Source organism: Piliocolobus tephrosceles, chromosome 21 (assembly GCF_002776525.5).
Source record: "Piliocolobus tephrosceles isolate RC106 chromosome 21, ASM277652v3, whole genome shotgun sequence".
Classification (NCBI taxonomy): domain Eukaryota; kingdom Metazoa; phylum Chordata; class Mammalia; order Primates; family Cercopithecidae; genus Piliocolobus; species Piliocolobus tephrosceles.
Window position 1 is genome coordinate 648,655 of NC_045454.1, and position 21,045 is coordinate 669,699.

General features: G+C 52.4%; 1 protein-coding gene across 1 annotated transcript in view; it reads left to right on the top strand.

Annotated features, from left to right (window-relative positions):
- The window catches only part of CACNG8 (calcium voltage-gated channel auxiliary subunit gamma 8), a 75,742-nt gene that overhangs the window by 273 nt on the left and 54,424 nt on the right, over window positions 1-21,045 (top strand). Inside the window, exons 2-5 of the mRNA XM_026457569.1 lie at window positions 258-605; window positions 16,508-16,591; window positions 18,148-18,288; window positions 20,530-21,042. Of these exons, the coding sequence (XP_026313354.1) occupies window positions 258-605; window positions 16,508-16,591; window positions 18,148-18,288; window positions 20,530-21,042 (1,086 nt within the window). The remainder of the gene's footprint in view (window positions 1-257; window positions 606-16,507; window positions 16,592-18,147; window positions 18,289-20,529; window positions 21,043-21,045) is intronic.

The window sequence follows — 21,045 nt, forward strand, 5'->3', positions numbered from 1 at the left end:
TTTGAGAAAGGGGAGCAGTGGAGACCCGAGTGGAAGGAGTTTCTGGAGCTGAGGCAGGGATTTTAGGGGGGGCGGGGACTGGGGGAGGTACCTGTGCCTTCTCCTCTAATCCGAGATCTCGCTCCTTGCCCTCCACCAGCCGCCGACCATGGCCGCGCTCTGACCCCCTCCCCGGCCGCAGCCTCCTCCTCGCCGCCCCCTCCCCAGCCCCGCCGGCCCCGGGGCCCCCGCTTCTGCCTGCGCTGTGACCCCCCCAGCCGCCGGCACGGCCCCGCCCCCGCTGCCCCGGTGGTGGCCCACGGCCCCCCGGCTGCCCGTGGTCAAACTGGAGTCACTGAAGCGCTGGAACGAAGAGCGGGGCCTCTGGTGCGAGAAGGGGGTGCAGGTGCTGCTGACGACGGTGGGCGCCTTCGCCGCCTTCGGCCTCATGACCATCGCCATCAGCACCGACTACTGGCTCTACACGCGCGCCCTCATCTGCAACACCACCAACCTCACGGCCGGCGACGACGGGACCCCCCACCGCGGGGGCGGCGGCGCCTCGGAGAAGAAGGACCCCGGCGGCCTCACGCACTCGGGCCTCTGGAGGATCTGCTGCCTGGAAGGTAGGGTGCGGGCGGCCCTCCCCGCAGCCCCCGCCGCTCCCCTCCGAGAGACCCTGAGCCTCCTGGGGTTGCCTCTCCCTGATCCTGGGGCCCCCGTGGGCACCCCTCCTCCTCTGCCAGAGGGGCTTCTGCGGCTTCCCACTCGCGCCCCTGACCTCCTCTCCCTTCCTTCCCACTCCTCCCTGCGTCCTGGCACCCTGCGGAATTCCTCTGCCTGGTCCCTCTGCAGCCCCCTCTGCCTTTACACTGAACCCATTTATCCTATTTTCCCCTGGTCCCTGTCTCCTGCCCTGCCCCGTCACACCCCTCCCTCTTCCCTCTCTCAAGCACCTGGGCTTCTCCTGTTTCATTTCTTCCACACTCTGCCCTGTGCCTTTTTTCCCTTTTTTTTTTTTTTTTTTTTGACAAGGTCTCACTCTGTCGCCCAGGCTGGAGTACAATCCCAGCTCACTGCAGCCTCGACTCCCTGGGCTCAAGCCATCCTCCCACCTCTGCCTCCTGAGTAGCTGGTACCACAGGCATGAGCCACTGTGCCCAGCTAATTTTTTTCATTATTTGTAGAGATAAGGTCCCCCTTGTTGTTCAGGCTGGTCTCAAGCTCCTGAGCTCAAGAGATCCTCCTGCCTCAACCTCCAAAGTGCTGGGATGACAGGCGTGAGCCTCTGCACCCAGCAGCCTCTTTCTCCCTCTTTCCCCTCAGTTCATCTTGACCCTGCTCCTCCTCTCCACCTGCCCCTTCATTTCCTCTCCCTGGTGCCGCGTGGCATCTTCTCTCTCCCGCCATTCCCCCCAGGTCATCTGCATTCCCCTGCCTCTCCCGCCCCCACTCATGGCCCAAGTTTCCGGTCTCCATCTCTTTCCCCTTCTCTTTGGCTGCTGCTCCCCTGAAACTTCTGCCTTAACTCGCCCTCACTCAGGACCTTCTCTCTTTTCTGCCTTGTGCTTCTCCTCCTGTACATCTTTCCCCATCAGTGCCCGCTCCCACGTCTCTCCCACCAGGATGCCCTCCAGCCTCCCATCCTGGTCCTTTCCTCCTTTTTCCTTTAGTGGGCTCCACTTCCTCTTCCTCCACTCATGCCTTCTTTGACGTCTTCCTGACTCGACGCCTCATGCCTTCACATTAAGGCTCCTTGCTCCTGCCCCTGCTACCTTCCTCAGATCTTTGTCTTGGTTCTTTTCCTCTGTCCTGTTCTCCCTCTCACAGCTTCTCTCCTAGCTCGACTCCCTGGCTCTCGACTCCCCCTACTTCTCCAAGACTCCTGCCCTCTGCTGCGCCAACCCCTTCTCTCTCCCACTTTCAGCATCAGTATGTCTTTCCTGAGTATCACGGAGCTGTGGGACTGGGAAGCAGGAGTCCTGGGTGCCAGTCCTGCTGCGTACCTGCCCCGCTGTGTGACCACTGTCTTTCCCCTGCACCCCAGCCTCACAGCCCTTGTCTGCAACGTGAAGGAGTGGAACCAGCCATTCTGATACCCCCTTCCGCCAAAAGATTGAAATCTCTTACTTCTCTTTTTCATCCTCCTCTATTTCTTCTGCCCCTTCTTCCTCTGTTTTGCTGAGTGCTCACGACAAGCCAGGAACGTTATCTTGTTTAATCCTGTGAGGTGGGCACCACCTCCCTGTTGGGGATGGGTAAACTGAGGCTCAGAGAGGTGAAGTCACTTGCCCAAGGTCACCCAGCTGAGAAAGGGGCAGAGCCAAGCGCAGAACTCGAATCCCTTGGACAGGATGCGCAGATGCGCTCTGTCTAGTGTACAAAGTGTTTAAAACTGAAAGCAAAATCTGAATCCATTGCCAACAGTTAAAAATAGGGAGGCTTCCCATTGTAGTTCTGATTTCCGGCTTCTTCTGAGCTAGCGGAAGATCTAACACAAGCCTGTGTTCTACCCTGACCATGATGGGCCGGATCTGAGCAGCAGCTGGGGGGGGGGTCTCCATTTCCCCCCAGTCACCTCCATCCGCCCCGTATCGCCTCCCATTCCTCCCACGGTTCTCGTGATGTTCTTCTCCTCTCTTGTATAAGTTTGAGTTCATGTCCATTCACCGGTCTGACCAAGTACCAGGCACAGAGCCAAGTGTGAGGGCTCACATCATGAAACCCCTAGGACAGCACGTGGCATCTAGTAGGGATATCATTCATTCATTCATTCATTCATTCAACGTCCCATTTTTATTGAGTTTATATTATGTGCCAGGCATTGTTCTGGATTCTGAGGCTGCAGCAGTGGAAAACAGACAAAACCTCCTCTCATTGTATATCTCATATTCTAAGGTAGAGACAGATAATGATGGAGGTAAATAAAGTCAACATTTAGGGTGTTAGAACTGAGTGCTAAGGAGGAAAAGGAGTTGGGGGCGGGGCATAGGAGGTGTCAGGGATCCCCGTGGGAAGTAGATAAGGAATCTAGGAAAAGCTTCCCCCAGCAGGTGACATTTGAGTGCAGGTCTGAAGGAAGTAAGAGATGGAGGAAAGTCCTTCAGCCTGTAGGAACAGCAGGCGCAGAGGCCCTGAGGTGGGAACGTGGCTGTGTGTTGATCAAGCCAGTAAGAGGTCAGCGTGGCCGGGGCAGAGTGAGTGGCGGGGAATGTAGTAGAAGGAGGTGCAGTCGTAGGGATATCAGGGTCCCCATCCCACAGGTTCTGGTTTTTTTAAAAAATTATTTTATGTATTTACTTATTTATTTTTTATTTTTTATTTTTTTGAGATGGAGTCTCCCTCTGTTGCCCAGGCTGGAGTGCAGTGGCACAATCTCACTGCAAGCTCCGCCTGCCGGTTTCATGCCATTCTCCTGCCTCAGCCTCCGGAGTAGCTGGGACTACAGGTGCCCACCACCACACCCAGCTAATTTTTTTGTATTTTTTAGTAGATACGGGGGGTTTCACCATGTTAGCCAGGATGGTCTCGATCTCCTGACCTGATCCGCCCACTTCGGCCTCCCAAAGTGCTGGGATTACAGGCGTGAGCCACTGCACCCGGCCTTATTTATTTACTTATTGAAACACAGTCTTGCTTTGTCACCCAAGCTGTAGCGCAGTGGCGTGATCTTGGCTTACTGCAACTTTGGCCTCCTGGGTTCAAGTGATTCTCATACCTCATACTCCCGAGTAGCTGGAATCACAGGTGTGTGCCCCCACGCCTGGCTAATTTTTGTATTTTTAGTAGAGATGGGGTTTCACCATGTTGGCCAGGCTGGTCTCGAACTTCTGACTTCAAGTGATTGGTCTGCCTAGGCCTCCCAAAGTGCTGGGATTAGAGATGTGAGCCACCATGTCTATGTCTGGCCAGGTTCTGTTTTTTTTTTTTTTTTTTTTTTTTTTTAGCAGGGTTTTGCTCTGTCACCCAGGCTGGCATGCAGTGGTAAGACCATAGTTCACTGAAACCTTGAACTCCTGAACCCAAGCCGTCCTCTTGCCTCAGCCTCCCAAATAGCTAGAACTCAGGCACATGCCACCATTTTTTGTAGACACAGGGTCTCACTATATTGCCAAGGCTGGTCTCAAACTCCTGAGCTCAAGCAGGCCTCCTGCCTCAGCTTCCTGATGTGTTGGGATTACAGGTGTGAGCCACTGCACCCAGCCTCACAGCTTCTTATACATCCCAGAAAGCACTTTGCTTTAGATTCGGAGACGGGAGCCGTTGAAGGTTCTTGAGCAGAGGAGTCACGTGAGCTGACCGACATTTCTGCAGTATGGCTCTTGCGGCTGTGTTGACAAATGACCAAAAGGGAAGGCGAATGAGACAACAAGAGGCTCATCTAGGGTGAGGGCCGTAGTGTTTGGGAAGTTGTTTGAATTCTTAGTATATTCTGGAGCTACCGTGGGCAGGAATTGCTGATGGAGCAGTTGTAGGATATGAGAGAGAAGAGCCAGGGGCGCCTCCAAAGCAGGGTTTTTCCACCGCAGCACGGTTGATATTTTGGGGTGGATAATTCAGTGTGGAGGGGGCCGTCCTGTACGTTGTAGGATGCTGAGCAACAGCCTTGATCTCTCCCACTAGATGCCAGCAGCACCCTTCCCAGTCGTGACAACCAAAATTGTAAATTGTGTCTAAACATTGTCGACTGTCTCCCGGGGGATAAAAATCGCCCTGAGTTGAGAATCGCCGCTCTAAGGCTTTGGCCTGAGCTCCTGAGAATGGGGAGCCATTCCTAAGATGAAACAGCAGCTATTTTATTTATTTTCTCTTATCGAATGTATTATGAAGGAGAGGGATCAGGGGCTCAGTTCCAGGCATGTTAAATTTATGATGCCCATTCACAGGTAACATCTGGACGGAGGCCAGCACAGTGAAGGTCCTATAAAGTGCCATACAGGAAAGATTTCAGGCTTTGTGGAACAGTCCCTATCATAACTACTTGTGAAAACGACCGGGACAGCCTGTAACTGAGTGTGGCTGTGTTCCAATGAGACTTCATTTATGGACACTAAAATTTGAATTTCGCCGGGGGCAGTGGCTCACGCCTGCAATCCCAGCACTTTGGGAGGCCGAGGCGGGTGGATCGCCTGAGGTCAGGAGTTCGAAACCAGCCTGGCCAACATGGTGAAAACCTGTCTCTACTAAAAATACAAAAATTAGCCAGGCGTGGTGGCGCATGCCTGTAGTCCCAGCTACTTGGTAGGCCGAGGCAGGAGAATCGCTTGAACCTGGGAGGCAGAGGTTGCGGTGAGCCGAGATCATGTTGCCATACTCCAGCCTGGGCAACAGAGAGAGATTCTGAGAAGAAAAAAAAAAAATTTTTTTTGGAATTCCATGTCATTTTCACATGCCACAAAATCATCTTCTTCTTTGATATTTTCTCAATCATTAAAAACACATAAAACCCGTTCTTAGCTGGATTTGGCCTGTGAGCCGTAGTTTGCTGACCACTGATTTAGGTTGTTAAAGATACGGTATATGAGGCCAGAGACTGGGCTGGAGATATCAGTTTGAGGGGCATCATCGTATAGATGAGTTAGATGGATGGAGTCACTTAGAGAAGAGACAGCTGGGTGCGGTGGCTCACACCTACAATCCCAGCACTTTGGGAGGCCAAGGCAGGAAGATCACTTGAGCCCAGGAGTTCGAGACCAGCCTGGGGAAAATAGCAAGACCTCGTCTCTATACACAGTTTAAAAATTAGCTGAAAGTGCTGGTGTGTGCCTGTGGTCCCAGCTACTCAGGAGGCTGAGGCAGGAGAAGCCCTTGAACCCGGGTGGCGGAGGTTGCAGTGAGCTGAGATCGTGCCACTGCACTCCGGCTTGGGGCTTGGGCAACAGAGTGAGACTCCGTCTCAAAAAAAAAAAAAAAAAACAATAAAGGGACAGAGATGAGAGGTCATCAAAGGAGTGGAGAAAGGAGTGGCTACAGGTTTGGGGAAAACCAGGTCCTTGGATGTCCTGGAAGCCAAAGGAAGTTAGTGTTTCAAGGAGAGGAGGAATGAAGGCTGAGTCCGTTGTTCTTGTAATTGTCATTCATTTGTCACTGGATGCACACAGTAACCCTGCTAAGTAGGTACTTTATTTATTTATTTTTATTCATTTTTTTTTGAGACAGATTCTTACTCTGTTGCCCAGGCTAGAGTGCAAAGGCACAATCTCAACCCACTGCAGCCTCCACCTCCCGGGTTCAAGCAATTCTCCCCCCTCAGCCTCCTGAGTAGCTGGGATTACAGGTGCCCACCACCACACCTGGCTAATTTTTGTACTTTTAGTAGAGATGGGGTTTCACCATGTTGACCAGGCTGATCTCGAACTCTGGCCTCAGGTGATCTGCCTGCCTTGGTCTCCAAAGTGCTGGGATTACAGGTGTGAGCCACTGCACCCGGCTGGTACTTTTATTATTCCCATTCTAAAAGAAGAAGTGAAGGCTCAGAGAGGTGAAGTGAGTTGCCCAAGGTCACACAGTTAATATGCAGTAGGGTCTGGATTTGTTTTTGTTTCTGATTTGTTTGCTTGTTTTTTTTTTAGAGATGGGGTCTCACCACATTGCCCAGCCTGGTCTAGAACTCCTGGGCTCAAGCAATCCTCTTACCCCCGGCCTCTCAAAGTATTGGGATTACAGGCGTGAGCCACCATGCCTGGCCCAGCATCTGGATTTGAATCCAGGTGTGTCTGGTTTTGTAGGAGAACAAAGCAACAAATCCACTTGCTTTCAGCCCACCAGGGCTGTAGAAACTGGGTCCCCCTTGAGTCACTGCCTCCTGCAGTCCCTGTGCCCTGGGAACTCTTGGGCTCAATCCCCATCTCCCTTTGGAGTATGTCTGAGAGATGCAGTAGAATGTAATGATTAAAACAAGCTCAGAGGCTGCTCTGCTCTCTTTATTCCTTTACTGTCTTTAATAAACTTGATTTCAGCCGGGTGTGGTGGCTTACACCTGTAATCCCAGCACTTTGTGAAGCCCAGGCAGGTGGACCACCTAAGGCCAGAAGTTCAAGACCAGCCTGGCCAACATGGTGAAACCCCATCTCTACTCAATATACAAAAAAGTTAGCCGGGGGCGGTGGCAAGCGCCTGTAAACACAGCTACTTGGGAGGCTGAGGCATGAGAATTGCTTGAACCTAGGCAGCAGAGGTTGCAGTGAGCCGAGATCGTGACACTGTACTCTAGCCTGGGCGACAGAGCAAGACTCCATCTCAATTGAAAAAACAAACAAACAAACAAACAAACAAAAAACTTGCTTTCACTTTCTCTTTCTCTCTTTGTTTTTTTTTTTGAGATGGAGTCTCTCTCTATCGCCCAACCTGGAATGCAATGGCACGATCTTGGCTGACTGCAGCCTCCGCCTCCCAGGTTCAAGCGATTCTCCTGCCTCAGCCTCCCGAGTAGCTGGGGTTACAGGTGCCCACAATCATGCCTAGCTAATTTGTGTGTTTTTGGCAGAGACGGGGTTTCACCACGTTGGCCAGGCTGGTCTCAAACTCCTGACCTCGAATGATCTGCCTGCCTTGGCCCACTTTACTCTTTTTTTTTTTAAATTTCTTTTTGAGACGAAGTCTTGTTCTGTTGCCCAGGCTGGAGTGCAGTGGCACGATCTCAGCTCATTGAAACCTCCGCCTCCCAGGTTCAAGCAATTCTCATGCCTCAGCCTCCTGAGCAGCTGGTACTACAGGCATGTGCCACCACACCCAGTTAATTTTTTGTATTTTTAGTAGAGACGGGGTTCCGCCATGTTGGCCAGGCTGATCTTCAACTCCTGACCTCAAATGATCTGCCCGCTTCAGCCTCCTAAAGTGCTGGGATGACAGGCATAAGCCACCATGCCCGGCCCCACTTTACTCCTAAAGAAAAAGAACAAGAAACAAACTCTGAGAAATAAGACGGATTGGGTTTATCTCCTGTCTGCCACGTCCAGCCTCGTGACCTTGGCTGTATATTTAACCTTGCTGTGCCTCCATTCCATCATCGGGGAAATGAGAATCCTAATAGTCCCTGACTCACAGGGCCAAGGAGGGATTCCATGAGCTAATATAAGAAAAGCATTTCAAAGACTAGCAGGCACAGAGGAAGAACTAGATTATAGCGTTGCATTTTGTTGTTGTTGCTCGGTTGTTCTTCTCACTATTATTAGGAATTCTAATGTGACCAAGCCCTGATCCCCTCCACCCTGATAACACAGGAATTCTAGCACTTTCTAATAGGAAGCACTTCCCAATAGGCCAGTGGCTCATGCCTTGTAATCCCAGCACTTTGGGAGGCCGAGGTGGACGGATCCCTTGAGGTCAGGAGTTCGAGTCCAGCCTGGCCTATATGGTGAAACCCTGTCTCTACCAAAACTACAAAAATTAGTCAGGCGTAGTAGTGGGTGCCTGTAGTCCCAGTTACTCGGGAGGCTGAGGCAGGAGAATTGCTTGAACCCAGGAGGCAGAGGTTGCAGTGAGCTGAGATGGCGCCATTGCACTACAGCCTGGGCAACAGAGTGAGACTCCATCTCAAATAAATAAATAAATTAATTAATTTAAAAAAAAGAAAGGAAAAAGAAATATAACAAAAGAATGGGCCAGTGGCTCACCCCTGTAATCCCAGCATTTTGGGAGGCCAAGGTGAGAGGATCGCTTGAGTCCAGGAGTTCAAGACCAGCCTGGGCAATATAGGGAGACCCCACCTCCGTAAAAAATTAAAAATTAGTTGGGCATGGTGGTACATGCCTCTAGTCCTCACTACTAGGGAGGCTGAGGTAGAAGGATTGCTTGAGTCCAGGAGGTCGAGGCTGCAGTGAGCTGTGATTGTGCCACTGCGCTCCAACCTGGGTGATAGAGCAAGACTCTATTAAAAAAAAAAAAAAAAAAAAAAGCAAGCAAGCAAGAAAGAAATATAACACGGGTGACCATACATAGTTAAAATTTTTAGGCTGGGCACGGTGGCTCACGCCTGTAATCCCAGCACTTTGGGAGGCCGAGGCCGGTGGATCACCTGAGGTCGGGAGTTGGAGACCAGCCTGGCCAACATGGCGAAACCCCATCTCTACTGAAAAAACAAAATTTAGCCAGGTGTGGTGGTGGGCAACCATAATTCTAGCTACTCGGGAGGCTGAGTCAGGAGAATTGCTTGAATTCGGGAGGTAGAGGTTGCAGTGAGCCAAGATTGTGCCACTGCACTCCAGTCTAAGCAACAGAGCGAAGCCCTGTCAAAAAAAAAAAAGACAAAAAAAAGAAAAGAAAATTAAAATAGCTACATTAAAATAAATAAAAAGGAACAGGTACCCAGCATAGCCAAGATATTATCACTCGAATATGTAATCAACATAAAAATTAATGAAATATTATGTATTCTCTCTCTCTCTTTTTTCCCCACGCTGAGTCTGAAACCCAGTACATATTTTACCCTCACAGAACCTCTCCATTGCCACATTTCAAGCGTTGGGAGCTGGAGGAGTCTGCATGGGACAGCCCAGCTTGTGCCCCTGCCTCAGGGATTTCAGTCACACCCCCAAGTCTTCTCTCAGGACTCAAGAGTCTGGGCCCACAGCCCTATTTATTAGTGCTGACCACACAAAGGCCCTGTGCTAAAACTTTGCCTGGCTTATTATCTTATTGAGCTCTCGCCATTTTGCCAGGGGAATGTATTATTAGTAGGAATCTGATGGCCAGAAAGGGGAAGTGACTCAGCCTGGACCACCCAGCATGAGGGGTAGAGCAGGTTGGATCCCAGTTCTCCACGTGGCCGCACTGTAAGAAAGCTGCCTCTTAACCCTCACATGCCCAGGCAGCCCCTGGGAGGAGACTCAGGGCCACGACATCACGACATCATCATCCATGCACAAGAAAAACTCCTAGCTTGATCGGTGGCATCAGGCGTAACTACTGTGTATTCTGTGCTTAGCTTTCTTTTTTTTCAGATGGAGTCTTGCTCTATCCCCCAGGCTGGAGTGACCCGGCGTGATCTCCATTCACTGCAAACTCCACTGCCTGGGTTCAAGCAATTCTCCTGCCTCAGCCTCCTGAGTAGCTGGGATTATAGGCGCCCATCACCACGCTGGGCTACTTTTTGTATTTTTTACTAGAGACAGGGTTTCACCATGTTGGCCAGGGTGGTCTTGAACTCCTGACCTCAGGTGATCCACCCACCTCAGCTTGGCAAAGTGCTAGGATTACAGCTGTGAGCCACTGCACCTGGTCTTCTGTGCCTGTCTTCCTTCCTTCCTTCCTTCCTTCCTCCCTCCCTCCCTCCCTCCTTTCCTTTCCTTTCCTTTTTCTTTCTTTCTTTTTTTTTTGAGACAGAGTTTTGCTCTTGTTGTACAGGCTGCAGTGCAGGGGTGTGATCTCTGCTCATTGCAACCTCCGCCACCTGGGTTCAAGCGATTCTCCTGCCTCAGCCTCCCGAGTAGTTGGGATTATAGGCGCCTGCCACCACGCCTGGCTAATTTTTGTATTTTTAGTAGAGACGGGGTTTCACCACGTTGGCCACGCTGGTCTCGAACTCCTGACCTCGTGATCCACCCGCTTTGGCCTCCCAACGTGCTGGGATTACAGGCGTGAGCCACCGCACCCGGCCTTCTGTGTCTAACTTTCATTGAAATCTCACTGAAGCCCTCTAAAGTCACACTACTGTCCTCAATTTCCCTATGAGAGAGCAGAGGCCCAGGGATGATCCAGTTCCAAAACCACGCAGCTGGGAAGTGGTGCGTTGGGATGTGTGTCCGCAGAGTTGGATTCCAGAGCCCATGATCAATAACCCCCGTAGCCACCAGGCTCTACTGTCTTAAATATGCCGACCTCCCAAACTGAGCTGTGCTGGAAGGAAACTCCTCCCCATCACTTACCCGCAACGGGACTTTGGGGAACTTCTTCAACTCCCTATGCCTCTGTTTCCTCATTTGTAAAGCAAGGATGCTGTCGCTGCCTACCTCCGAGGGTTTGTCTGAGGGACTGAGCGAGTTATTAACCACCTGTCAAACGCTTGGAGCAGTACCTGGTGCATGGTTAGTGCTCAGTCAGAGCTAGTTATTATTACTGTCACCACTAACCTGTTCAGCGATTCGGTGTGCCCTGTGGTTTACATGCTCAGTCTCATTTAATCGTCACGAATGTTTTGAGAGAATTACTATGATCCCATTAAAGAAAGGAGGAACCAGGCCGGGCGCGGTGGCTCACACCTGTAATCCCAGCACTTTGGGAAGCTGAAGTGGGTGGATCACCTGAGGCCAGGAGTTCAAGACCAGACTGGCCAATATGGTGAAACCCCATCTCTACTAAACATACGAAAATTAGCCAGGTGTGGTGGTGGGTGCCCATAATCCCAGGTACTTGGGAGGCTGAGGCAGGAGAATCATTTGAACCTAGGAGGGGGAGGTTGCAGTGAGCCAAGATGGTGCCACCGCACTCCAGCCTGAGCAGCAGAGCAAGACTCCATCTCTAAAAAACAAAAAAGGAAAAGTGGGCTGGGCGCGGTGGCTCAAGCCTGTAATCCCAGCACTTTGGGAGGCCGAGACGGGCGGATCACGAGGTCAGGAGATCGAGACCATCCTGGCTAACACGGTGAAACCCCGTCTCTACTAAAAAATAGAAAAAACTAGCCGGGCGAGGTGGCGGGCCCCAGTGGTCCCAGCTGCTTGGGAGGCTGAGGCAGGAGAATGGTGTGAACCCAGCAGGCGGAGCTTGCAGTGAGCTGAGATTCGGCCACTGCACTCCATCCAGCCTGGGCGACAGAGCAAGACTCTGTCTCAAAAAAAAAAAAAAAAAAGAAAAGAAAAAGAAAGAAAGAAAAGAGAAAAAAAAGAAAAAAAAGCTGGACAAGGTGGCTCACCCCTGTACTTACAGCACTTTGGAAGTCCAAGGCAGGAGGATCACCTGAGGTCGGGAGATCGATACCATCCTGGCTAACACAGTGAAACCCCGTCTCTACCAAAAATACCAAAATTAGCTGGGCGTGGTGGCACACTCCTGTAATCCCAGCTACTCAGGAGGCTGAGGCAAGAGAATGGCTTGAAACCAGGAGTTGGAAGTTGCAGTGAGCCGAGATCAAGCCATTGCACTCCAACCTGGGCGACAGAATGAGACTCTGTCTCAAAAAAAATAAAAGAGAGAGAGAGAGAGAGAGACAGAAGAGAGAGAAAGGGAGGGAGGAAGGAAGGAACATCGAGCTTGTCACCTAACCTACCACACCATGGTGGAGGTGCTGGTGGGTAAGAGTTTGTACGTGGGAGTTGTATATTCATTCACTCACTCATTCATTTATTCATTCGTTCATTTTGAAAATTGTAGTAAATTATATATAACATAAATTTACCATTTTCATCATTTGTAAGTATGCACTTCAGTAAGTAAGTGCACCCACATTGTTGTGCAGCCAATCTCCAGAACTCTTTTCATCTTGCAAAACGGAAACTCAGTACCTGTTAAATAACTCCACATCCTCCCACCCTCCAGCCCTGGCAACTACCATGATACTTTGTCTCTATGAATTTGATTATTCCAGGTATTTCATATAAGTGGAATAGTAGAGTATTTGTCTTTTTGTTACTGGCTTATTTCACTGAGTATAATGTCTTCACGGTTTATCTATGTTTATAGCATGTATCATAATTGGCTTCCTTTTAAAGGCTGAATAATATTCCATTGTATGTATAGAGCACATGTTTCTCCATTCATCTGTCAACGGGCACTGGGGTGTTTCCACTTTTTGGCTATTGTGAACAATGCTACTATGAACGCGAGAGTATGAATATCTATTTGAGTCCCTGCTTGTAATTCTTTTGGGTCTATCTCCAGTACTGGCATTGCTGGATCATATGATGATTCTATTTTTAGTTTTTGAGGAACCTTGATAGTGTTTTCCATAGCCACTGCACCATTTTACATTTCTACCAGCAGTGCACAAGGGTTCCAATTTCTCCACATCCTTCACAACAGGTGTTATTTATTTATTTTATTTATTTATTTATTTTTGAGACAGAGTCTCGCTCTGTCACCCAGACTGGAGTGCAGTGGCACAATCTCGGCTCACTGCAACCTCCACCTCCTGGGTTCAAGCGATTCTCCTGCCTCGGCCTCCCAAGTAGCTGGGACTACAGGCATACACCATCATGCCCAGGTTATTTTTGTATTTTTAGTAGAGACAGGGTTTCACCATGTTGACCAGGATGGTCTCGATCTCTTGACCTCGTGATCCACCCGCCTTGGTCTCCAAAAGTGCTGGGATTACAGACGTCAGTTACTGTGCCCGGCCCTTTACTTATTTATTTATTTATTTATTTATTTATTTATTTATTTATTTATTTATTTATTTAGAGATGGAGTCTTGCTCTGTTGCCAGGCTGGAGTGCAGTGGTATGATCTCGGCTCACTGCAACCTCTGCCTCCCGGGTTCAAGCGATTCTCCTGCCTCAGCCTCTCAAGTAGCTGGGACTACAGGTGCACACCACCATGCCCAGCTAATTTTTGTGTTTTTAGTAGGGACAGGGTTTCACCATGTTGGCCAGGATGGTCTCGATCTTTTGACCTTGTGATCCACCCACCCTGGCCTCCCAAAGTGCTGGGATTACAGGTGTGAGCTACTGCACCCGGCCTATTTTATTTATTTTTAATAGTAGCCATACTAAAGGATATGAGATGGTATCTCATTGTGGTTTTGATTGCATTTCCCCAATGATTAGTGAAATTGAGCGTCTTTTCATGTGCTTGTGGACCCATTCAATCATTCTTTTTTTTTCTTTTTTGAGACTGAGTCTCGCTCTCTCACCCAGGCTGGAGTGCAATGGCGCAATCTCAGCTCGCTGCGACCTCCGCTTCCCAGATTCAAGCAATTCACCTGCCTCAGCCTCCCAAGTAGCTGGACTACAAGCGTATGCCACCATACCCGGCTAACTTTTGTATTTTCAGTAGTGATGGAGTTTTACCATGCTGGCCAGGCTGGTCTCAAACTCCTGACCTCAGGTGATCCACCCACTTTGGTCTCCCAAATTGCTAGGATTATAGATGTTGGCCACCACACTTGGCCCATTCAATCATTCTTTCATTAAAAATACTTATTAAGCACTCAGTATGCACTAGGCACTGTTCTAGATGCTGGTAATACAGTGTTGAACAGCCCAGATCCTCACATACATGATGTGTGTTTGACTTTTGTTGCCACCATCAGCTGTGAAATGATGACCCCTTTCTGTGCCTCAGTTTCCACGTTTGGGTAATGGGTGCCATATATCAGCTGCTATCAACTGAGCACTTAATTGTGTTCAAGGCGAAGTGCTAAATCTCCACCTAGACCCAATCCCTCATATCAGTCCCATGAGGTAGCTCCTGTTCTCTTCATTTTATAGCTGGGGAAACTGAAGCAAGCTGGCCTATGTAACACCAGCAAGGACACAGAATAAGGAAGTGGCGGAGGCCAGTGCAGTGGCTCACACCTGTACTCCCAGCACTTTTGGAGGCTGAGGCAGGCAGATCACTTGAAATCAGGAGTTCAAGACCAGCCTGGGCAAAATGGGCAACATGGAGAAACTTTATCTCTACAAAAAATGCAAGAATTACCTGGGCATGGTGGCGCAAGCCTGTAGTCCCAGCTACTCAGGAGGCTGAGGCAGGAGGATCACTTGAGTCCAGGAGGCAGAGGTTGCAGTGAGCTGAGATTGTGCCACTGCACTCCAAGCTTGGGCAAGAGAGGGAGACCCTGTCTCAAAAAATAAAAAATGAAAAATGAAAAAAATGGAGACACTCCAATACCTAACATTTGGCCACTGCAGGACACAAACCACATGATCTATTTCACAGGACTCTTAGGACCATCAAATGAGTTGGCCCACCTAGGAAGCACCCAACGCACATTAGCTCTTGGTAATATTACTCACTCCCTTATATTAATTCTTTCCAGTTCCTCCTTTGTCCCTATTCTTTCCCCTACTTTCCTTTGCTGATCATGGTCTGCCTCTGATCTCACCTTCTGCTATGCTTATATTCATTCATTCATTCATTCATTCTTCATTCAACCCTCAATTCTTTCACTTTTTTTTTTCTTTTGAGACAGAGTCTTAGTCTGTCACCCAGGCTGGAGTGTAATGGCACGGCCTTGGCTCACTGCAAACTCCACTTCCTGAGTTCAAGCGATTCTCCTGCCTCAGCCTCCTGAGTAGCTGCGATTACAGGCACCCGCCAACAAGCCCAGCTAATTTTTGTATTTTTAGTAGAGACAGGTTTTCACCATGTTGGCCAGGCTGGTCTTGAACTCCCGACCTCAAGTCATCCACCCGCCTTGGCCTCCCAAAGTGCAGGGATTACAGGTGTGAGTCACCGTGCCCGGCCTCAGCCCTCATTTCTTGAGGTCTCCCGTGTTCCAGGCCTAGTGCCAAGAAATGCTGGGACACACAGAGGAATCGGACTCCCATGCCCTATCCCCTCCAGGAACTCCCAGCTTGCCGAGGACGAAGAAGATCATCTATCAACTAATGCATGTCCTACGGGGCACCTCAGAGCAGGAAACTGACCCAAGTTTGGTGGGAGGAATGAGTGTGCATATGTGTCTGTGTCTAGGGAAAGCTTCCACAAGAAGGTGCTTCCAGAGCTGCCTGCTGCAGGTAAAGTACTACATCAGCAAAGAATGTGAGCAGAATGTTCCACAGCATGGGCACAGGCCTGCAGAACTGGACAGAACTGCGCAGTTGAGGAAACTACATTATTTATATTTATATTTTTAGTTTTTTTCTCCAGCTATGTGCTAGAGGTAGTAAAACATTAACTGTTCCCAAGGATGAGAAAATAGCTGAGGATGAGCATCTTAGGAGGGGAAGGAGATGAGGATGCATGACCCCTAGAGGCATACTCCACCCCTCACACACCTCTGCTTGCTTCAACCACTCCATCTCTCTCCAGAAGGTTCCAGGTTCCCTGCAGAAAGAGACTGGAAGCTCTCCCCCCCCCCCCGCCCTCCACCCCTACAGGACTGGAGACTACAACTCCCATGATCCACTGCGACTGCTCTTCTCACAACTGGACTCCAGACTTCACGGGGTCTCATGGGAAATGTAGTCCTCACCGGCTTCCGCATCCCTTTCCTTGTTTTTTTTTTTTTTTTTTTTTCCCACGCATTTCCAGACTTTTCAACCAACTGAGAGGTGGGAAGCGCCCTGCTATTATTGAAGCCAACAACACCCTCTTTTTTATAGAGGTGGGAGCAGGAAATCCAGAGTACTGGAGCAACTTAGCCCAGCTTACAGGGCCAAGGTCCTGTGGCCTTGCAGTGAGTGCTGGATGTTAGACTTTGGGTTTTTTTCTTGCTTTTCTTCTTTTCTTTAACAGGCGGGGAAACGGAGACCACAGAAGTTCAAAGTTTGTCCCATATCACGAGTCGGGCTCAGGAGCCGGGACTTGCCGTCTCCCAAGCTGCCCAGAGAGAGAGGGGATTTGGGGAAGGGCAGGGTCGGTTGTCAGTGGGGTTGCCCCGCCCCCAACCCTGAAGTATCCACCCCCACCACTGCCCTCCCCGCTCCTCCAGGGTTGAAAAGAGGCGTCTGCGTGAAGATCAATCATTTCCCGGAGGACACGGACTACGACCACGACAGCGCGGAGTATCTACTCCGTACGTGGGGGTGCGGGATAGAAGTGGGGAGTGGGTCAAATCGCGGGGCCTGAGGGCGTCGGGGTGGGCGCCGGGAGAAGGCACTTGGATCGACACGCCGAGGTTAGCCTCCCAGCCAATCCGAGTCCAGATAGTGAGATCCTCTGATCCCCGATTGGCTGAGTGATCTCGCTCCCGCCCCCTCCTCTCACCTTGGGGCGGGCAGAGGGAGGATCCCGAGCGCTCATTGGCCGCCTTGCTCTCTCTGGCCCTCGCGGCGACTCTGCGCCGTGACTGGTTGTGGAATCCCGGGCTGGGATTGGCCACAGCGCAGCAGGGCTATGGGGCAATCTGCGGTGGGGACGGGCCACTCCCTGCAGCCGGTTGGGAAAGCCTGTGTTTCCATTGGTAGCTACCCCGAGAACGCGGCAAATCCTAAATGATGATTGGCTGCGGCCTCAGCCAGGCTCCGAAATCGCAAAATCTGGTGGGGTTTTAGGAGTGGGTGGAAAGGAAGGACTGCAGGAAAGAGAGAAGGGGGGCGGAACGGGGCGGGGGGTTGGGGGGGGGGGGGGGGGGGGAGGGGGGGAAGGGGGGGGGGGGGAAGGGGAAGGCTCGGGGTAGATGAAGTCAGGCCTAAAAGGGGGGGGGGAGGGAGGAAGGGAGAGGCAGGGAGTGGAGAGAAAAAGACATCTGGAAGATTGAGGAGGCCAGGCCAAAAAAGGGGGCGGGGTGAAGTGGGGAGAGACCTAGGAAGACAGATGAGGTCAGGCAGAAAAAAAAGACGGGGGAGAGACCTAGGAAGATAGGCGAAGCCAAACAGAAAAAATTAGGGGCGGGGGGCTAGGAAGACAGATGAGGCCAGGAGAAAAAGTGGGGGAGAGACCTAGGAAGACGGATAAGGCCAGGCAGAAAAACTGGGGTGTTGGGGGGAACCTATGAAGACATATGAGGCCCAGGAGATAAGAGAGGGGAGACAGACCCAGAAAGATCGATGAAGCCAGGCAATAAAACAAGGGGGGTGGGGCGGGAGGAGAAGAAGGGAAGAGAAACTCAGAAGTAGATTCAGCCTGGCAGAAAAGGGAGGAGGAGGAGGGAGGAAGGAACGGAGAGAGAGAGAGAAACTCAGATAGATGAAGCGAGGCAGAAAATGGGAGGGGTGTGGAGAGAGGTAGTCAGTGATTTGCGGGATATGGAGAAAGAAATTCGCAGACGAGAGGAAGGGAGGGACGAGAAAGAGAGAGGGGGGATCCATGGAGAAGTTGGGAGAAAAACAGGGAGAGTGATTTCGATAAACAAAGAGGGGGAAAGATATTCCAGGAGAGAGAAAAATAGTCCGAGGAAGAAAGAAAAAGACAAAGAAAAAGAGGGAGAGGGAATCAGACCGAGAAATAGAGAAATTTTAAAAACAGGAGAGAGAATGAGGCAACAGTAAAATAAACCAGAACACAGCCGGAGAGGAAGAATCACATAACTGGTGGGAGGCGCCGCGAGATGGGGGGCCGGGAAGGGGGCGCAGGGGGCCGCATCTGACCGCCCTCGCTCTCCCTCCTTTTCCTTTCCTTCCTCCCCCGCAGGAGTTGTCCGGGCCTCCAGCATCTTCCCCATCCTTAGCGCCATCCTGCTGCTGCTTGGGGGCGTGTGCGTGGCGGCCTCCCGGGTCTACAAGTCCAAGAGAAACATCATTCTGGGCGCAGGGATCCTGTTCGTGGCAGCAGGTGAGAGGCAGAGGGAGGGGGCGACCCGGGCGGCGCACCTGAGCGCGCACGTGTGTGCGCGCACGCGCGAGTGCATGTGCGCGTGTGTGTGTCTGCAAAGCCACCTTGCCCCGAGCACCCCCGGGGGTCCGGAGCCTTCCTAGGCGGTCCCCAAAGCTCCATCGCCACCCGCTGGGTAAGGTGGGTGTAGTCTTCGCGACGCCTTCGGAGGAGTGAAGCGGCAGAGACAGGTGTCTAGCGCGTAAGACGCCGGGCGCTTAGGATCCTTAGCCCGCCGTCCTGGAGACGGAAGGGGAGGAGCTGGGGGAGGCGGTGGGATCTTGAGACACAACTGGGCTCTTGAGGATAGAGAGGCGGGGCTGGGCCTTGGAGAGCAGGCCCAGGAGAGGTAGAAAGTGATCTGGGCGCGGATGGGGAGCCTGCTTTAAGGGGCTGGACTTTGGAGACCTTGGTGGATCCAAGAGGGGGCTGGTCCTGGGAAGCCGTCCAGGGCCGGGAAGTGGAAACTAAAGGGGCTGGGCGAAGGAGACTGAATCGGCCCTTGCCCGTTACCATTTGGAGAAGGAGAGGCTAGAAAAGACAGGGTGATGCCTGGAAAAGCCAAAGAGGGAGGGGTTATGTCCTTAAGGACACAAAGAGTCAACCTGGCTGATTGAAGCAAGAGGCCGACCAAAGCCAGTCAGTACCTGGGGTTGGCCGTCTCAAGCGCTAGGGCCTAGAGGAGCAGAGAGCTAGGACAGGAACACTTAAGAGGCACGTAATTAAGGGGTAAGACCCCCTTTCTACCCCGTATGAGTAGCATTGGGAAATTCCAGGGGGCAGAGCTTTTTTGGAGGAGTAGAATACAGAGAAGAGGGAGGGCTTTGCATATTGGAAGAGCAGGGTGTGCTTTGGGGGTGGGTCTAGATCTGCAAAGGGTGGGGCTTGGAGGACCTGAAAATCCGGAGTAGCTGGACCTGGGACCCGGGAGGACCCTGGCCAAGATCCGCACGGGGCGGGGTTTGGTAAGCTGGAGGTGGGGCCTAGAGTGGAAGGCGGGGCTGCTTTATTAAGGGCAAATTTTTGACCAGCAGGGGAGGGCCTAGAATGGATACTCCGCCAGGAGTTATATGACGAAGAGAGGGTTTAGATAAGTGATAGGCAGGGCCTGGTCACAGCAGGATGACATCATTAATAGAGTTCAAAGGAGCAGAGGGACGGGGCTTGGGAAAAACCCAGGTTTATAACGTTAAGGGTGGAGTTAGACTAACCAGGGCAGGGGCTGTAAACTCATCAAAGGTGGGTTTTAGACCAGTCAGGGCAGGGCCTGGACTAGCTAGGGGTGGGGCTTAGGCCACCTAGGGGTGGGGCCTGGAGCACTTGGGGTGGAGTTAACCACTAGAGAGGTTGGGGTTTAGACCAGTAGAGGTGGGACCTTAGCTAGAGGAGTGGGGTTTATGCCATGTGGGGGCAGCCCGGACCATCTGGGGGTGGGTCTTAGACCACGTAGGGCCGAGTTTAGACCAGCCAGGGCTGGATTAGACCAGCAGAGGTGGAGCTTGGGTTATCCTGGGGCAGAACCTGGACCATCCTGGGCCTTGTCTTGTACATTCGGGGCAGGGCCTGGACCACCTGGGGGTGGGGTTTAGACCATCTGAGATGGGACTTGAACCAGCCAGGGCCAGGGCCATCTAGGGTGTTGCCTGGACCAGTTGGGGTCCTAGACCACCTGCGGGTGGAGTTTAGACCAGCCAGGGCTGGGTTAGACCAGCAGAGGTGGGCCCTGGGCTATCTGGGGGCAGACCTGGACCATCCAGGGTCGTGTCTGGACCATTCAGGGCAGGGCCTGGCCCACCTTGGGGTGGAGTTTAGACCGTCTGAGGGGGTACTTGAGCCTGCGGGGCCAGGACCACGCATGATGCAGTTGGACCATTGGCGGCCCTACACCAACAGGGGGATGGAGTTTAGGTCAGCCGGGGCTGGGTTAGACCAGCAGAGATGAGGCCTGGGCTCTCTAGGAGTGGGCCTGAGCCCTCTGGGTTGGAGCTTAGACCAGCAGGGCAGCGCCTAGAGTATCCGGCGGGGAGTTGTGTTCACTTCTGGCAGGACTTGAGTCAGCCAGATCCAGGATGGGGGTCTAGCCCACTCGGGGGTCTAGCCTGGGGGTGGCGCCTAGGCCCGCTGGCGCAGAGGGGCCGGGGCCGGGGACCGGGGAGGGGCCGGGGGTGGCCTCGAGGCTCCCGTCTGACCGTCCCCGCCCAGGCCTGAGCAACATCATCGGCGTGATCGTGTACATCTCGGCCAACGCGGGCGAGCCGGGCCCGAAGCGGGACGAGGAGAAGAAAAACCACTACTCGTACGGCTGGTCCTTCTACTTCGGCGGGCTGTCGTTCATCCTGGCCGAGGTGATCGGCGTGCTGGCCGTCAACATCTACATCGAGCGCAGCCGCGAGGCGCACTGCCAGTCTCGCTCGGACCTGCTCAAGGCCGGCGGGGGCGCGGGCGGCAGTGGCGGGAGCGGCCCCTCGGCCATCCTCCGTCTGCCCAGTTACCGCTTCCGCTACCGCCGCCGCTCCCGCTCTAGCTCCCGCTCCAGCGAGCCGTCGCCGTCGCGGGACGCGTCTCCCGGCGGCCCCGGGGGCCCGGGCTTCGCCTCCACAGACATCTCCATGTACACGCTCAGCCGCGACCCCTCCAAGGGCAGCGTGGCCGCGGGGCTGGCGGGGGCCGGCGGCGGCGGCGGCGCCGTGGGGGCGTTCGGCGGCGCGGCCGGGGGCG